Source organism: Nestor notabilis, unplaced genomic scaffold, assembly GCF_000696875.1.
Source record: "Nestor notabilis isolate BGI_N333 unplaced genomic scaffold, ASM69687v1 scaffold31933, whole genome shotgun sequence".
NCBI classification, from domain to species: Eukaryota; Metazoa; Chordata; class Aves; order Psittaciformes; family Psittacidae; genus Nestor; species Nestor notabilis.
In genome coordinates this window covers 302-4717 of record NW_009922914.1, presented here as the reverse complement: position 1 = coordinate 4717, position 4416 = coordinate 302, and the positions used below count along the sequence as shown (strand labels likewise).

Below are 4416 nucleotides of genomic sequence, written 5' to 3'. Positions count from 1 at the left end.
AAACTGCCTGTCTTCCTGCTGACAATATAAATGTCAGGTTCATGCTTCAGGGTGATGCAGTGTTTTGCCTTCTGTAGAGAGAAATTGATGATTAATAATTTAGCTTCACCAAATCTCCCCATTGACAGTGTTCCATCAATAAATTTTTCACATACACATTTGAGAGAGCTGCAGGGCCAGAAAAGCAAATGCAAGGGACCTGTCCCAAATTTCTGATGTAAAGTCATTCCTCTCCAGCCAGTATTTCCGGGAATCCATTCTGAATGACATCAGGAAGGCCCGTACCCTCTACACAGGCAAAGAACTTGCAGCAGAGCTCGCAAGGATTCGACAGCGAGTGGATAACGTTGAAGTCTTGTCTGCTGACATTGTAATAAACTTGCTGCTGTCCTACAGAGACATCCAGGTATGAATCCTGTCCTCCAACATTATCTAAATCACAGTAAATTAAATTACATTCTCAGTGAAATTTTTAGTGTATTTTGCACAGATTTGCTAAAAAACTATCTGAATGATGTACACTAGTAAAAATCTTTTATACTATCTTCACTAATGTTTTTTACTTTATTTTGTAGTTACACTGTTTATAGTGTGCCTTTACATAGCAGAAAAATGTTGCTGGTTTATAACAGCACCTAGAAGGTATACAGCAACTCTTCTTCATCTCAGCATTACTATGCGATCAACAACCCTAGTGTCCCCCACTTAAAGGCTAAGGGTAGCATTCTGCTATTGATATGTATATTTGTTCTTTGTCACCATGCTTGTGACACTACTCATGAAAACATATGTCCATCTGCATTTCAGCTTCTGGAATGGTGCTAGAAATTGCTTACTTTGTTATATGTAATTTCAACTGTTGCTCCTTAAACATTTTGAAGTGGTTTGGGTTTTATTTTGGTTGTTTGCTTTTTAAATAGATCAGCAAGTAAGCTCCTTTAAAAACTGTGGTGTTGAAAGATTCTTTTATTTTGTTTAGGTGTGTAGGACATGCCTACTTCAGAGTTTTGGGATGCTTCAATTCAGATGCAGTTAGCATTGTAATGTCGGTACTATATGAACTCTGATATGCGTTCAGCCCCTGAATCTAATCTTAATAATGAAACAGATGTACTAAAATTTCCACAGGTCCATGTTGAACCACTCAGTACAGGACTGTGTTTCCCTGCTAAATATTGTGCATATTCACATTTCTGATGATTACTAAGCTATTTACAGTGTGAGACTGAGGAAACTGAAATCTATAAAGCTTACAATGAACTCTGAATACTTTTTAGTATGAAATAGTAGGTCAAAGAGGAGTTTATGTAGGCATACCTTGGTACAGCCACTTAAAACTTCATTATTCCCTTATTTTGGAAGGATTATGATTCCATTGTGAAACTGGTGAAAACTTTAGAAAAACTACCTACTTTTGACTTGGCTTCCCACCACCATGTGAGGCTTCATTATGCATTTGCACTGAGCAGGTAAGAAACTACCCTTCCTTCTGCTGTTGAACAGTAAATCAGAACTCCAAACTTTACACAGAATTGATAATCCTGGGTGAAGTTCCCTACTGGAATCTTCATATGCAGCTCTAGGGTTTTCACTGAAGCAACTCTGGGGATTCATGTTCGTGATCAATCTAAGCTTTCCTTACCTCTTGTACTGTCAAATTCCATTTCTTTTCCTCTAGAGTGGGTGTTTGATTTGTTCTTATACTTCTTTGGTTCTGCTGGCACTCCTTGCAGACTGAAAAGTCTGTTTTTATAGGTGTGACTGTAAGATAGAGCCTTTGATGTGTGTATCTGTACTTGTCATCTTTCATGATAAGTATCTGTCATACAAAAACTCTCCACAGTACCTCCGAAGGACTTTGGATTGGATTTTCCTCTCCCTCCTTTCTCCAGATTGTACATTCAACTGGAATCCATGACAGCCATTAAAATGTTCATGCTTTGGTGTTTGCCAAGGAGGAATTACTTAGCTAATTGTAGCTTTCTTCTTATTGGTAATATAGAGGATATTTCCTAAGGTAAGGCAGGTCTTGAATATTCTGTACATCTGAATGTTTGCTGTGGAAGCAGCTGCCCCTCATGCTTCTAATCCAGGTCACTAGTACGGAAGGCTGGAGCAGCTCAATTAGTCAGGATTAGTCTGACCTAAATCAAGAAAATGTGTGACTGCATTGATGATGGAAGAGTAAGCAGAAAGAAAAGTAGTGACTTTTGTCTATGGAGATCAGCAAAGTCTAAATGGCTTAAATTACAAACCACTGTGCCTTACTGGTTTTATTCTTATTAAGTTCAGCTAGCTAGTGGTTTGATCTGTATTAGCAATTGTCAATACGAGATATGGAAGAGCTATGTATCTGAAACTCTGTTCTGAAAATTGCCCTTCTGTAATGAAAGCCAGATGAAAAACATGACGAAGCAGACTTACTCTTACTGCTTTACCTGAGTGATCAATATGAGAAGACGTAAAGAAGCAAATCTTCAACAGCTAGGCACATGATGAATTGTCAGGGGAACTAACAAAGACTTGAAGGAGACTGTTACTTGCACATCCAGGAGTAATTTATTTCTCTCCCCAGAGCCTGGGATTGTAAGCAGTTGTCCATCTCAGATGAGTACACCAGCCTTTTGTGCCACTCTAGAAGTATTTGGGGAGCTTGCTGCAGTTCTGTAGTCTGAGGGGACTTGTCCTAATTTGTTAGAATTTGACTGGTCTAAAGGTTGGGAAGAGATGGCACTGGATATCATCTACCTTTATCATCAGGCTGAGTCAGAAGCAGAGGTTGTCCCAGCACATAGACTTGCACACACTGTTTATTTTTATCTTCAGGTAAAACCGTTTATACTATCTGCCCAAACAAGTGCTTTTGCTCTGTTTTTATAATTATCACTGTTTGGTTGTTGTTCAACCTCTGCTACCCGTTCTGCTCGATCTTTTTTTCCACATCATTCCCTTCTGGAGCTGCATACATGAGCTCAGAGATCAAGAGCTCAGGTATTACAGTACATGTGCTCTGATCTCTGAGGTTTTTCACTGACACTGCCTGTGCAGATGCATCAGAACTTTGATAAGTTCTTGTAAAGGGGGAAGCAAAAATCCATTACTGAACCTCTGATCAAGTAGTGTCTGTTTTAAGATGGCTGTGGCTTTTGATGTGGTGTATTTTCTTTTTGAAGTAGCCTTGTTTTGCAAGCTTCTTCAGGGCAAAGCTTGCGAGACAGATACAACATGACTTTTATGTATTTTCCCCAATTCAAATTGTAGCCACTCAAATATTACAAGCAATTTCTCCAAAAGAACTTAATACTCTCCCCAAACTGTCAATTAGTTCTTGCTGAGGAAGGAGTCATTTACTTGTTCAATACACTAATACGTAAAAAATGCTAAACTCTTGATACCGAATGATACATGTATCCAAACTGTGAGTCACCAGGAAGTGTCTAATAATTGCAATTATGTGGTTTATTTGTCTGATGTACTTTTGTAAATATTAACTTATTGGCTTCACTTCCTAACCTTCCCTTTCATGGGAATTCAGTCTGGTTTGTGCTTTTTGCGTTTTGGTGGGTTTTTTGGGGTTTGTTTTTTTTTTTTGCTTCACATTCAAAATGTATATTAAAAAAAATTACTAACAAGTTGGAATCTTTTTTTACTTTAAAACATGAATTACTATGAAAAAATATTAGCTATGAAACCAAGGTTTGTGTCTATTTTGTAAGAAAGTAACACGTGATCTTTCTAAGAATTGCCATTGAGGCTCTTGGTGCTTGTTAGTGCTTCGCTCTAGCTGATGCTTCATGAGAGAGAGAAAGTGTATTTGGGGGCTGGTATAGAGGTGTCCTGTGATATTATGTAAAGAAAAAAAAGGAAGGAGGGGGGAACTGAGTATATACAATATAGTCCATTGTGTCTAGAAGCACATTTACATGGATGAAGTCATACATGTATATTCAACCATAGTAGTAGAAAAGTATTTCTTGTTAACTTTATTGGCTTTTTAATCATTTTTTTTCTATTTTTCTATAGACGAAATCTGCCTGGAGATAGACAGAAAGCTCTAGAAATTATGATTCCCCTGGTAGAACAGGAAGACCAAGTAGCCTCAGATATGTACTGCCTAGTTGGCCGAATTTACAAGGACATGTTTTTGGAATCTGGTTTCATAGATACGGAAAGCAGGGACAAAGGGACGTTCTGGTGAGTACTGTTTTTCTGGTCTGTGTCCTTTTGGTAGCTTTGGGAAAATATTCCTTAAACAAGAATATATTTCAACTGTTTTTTTCATGCCATATATTTGTCATCCTTAAGGGATACGCTGAATATCCTAATGTTCTTCACTTAGTTGTTAGGAATGAGAGATTTATGTTGTTAACAGATCTGGTTCTACAAAGTTCTTGAAGTGCCTCAGAGAGTTGTGAA

At 37.9% G+C, this 4416-nt stretch overlaps 1 protein-coding gene across 1 annotated transcript in view; it reads left to right on the top strand.

Moving 5' to 3' along the window:
• The window catches only part of LOC104403648 (mitogen-activated protein kinase kinase kinase 5-like), a gene marked incomplete at its 3' end in the record, with an annotated part of 36282 nt that extends 32088 nt beyond the window's left edge, over positions 1-4194 (top strand). Inside the window, exons 4-6 of the mRNA XM_010011870.1 lie at positions 238-406; positions 1363-1469; positions 4024-4194. Coding sequence (XP_010010172.1) covers positions 238-406; positions 1363-1469; positions 4024-4194 — 447 coding nt within the window. The remainder of the gene's footprint in view (positions 1-237; positions 407-1362; positions 1470-4023) is intronic.
• Positions 4195-4416: the final 222 nt, after the last annotated feature.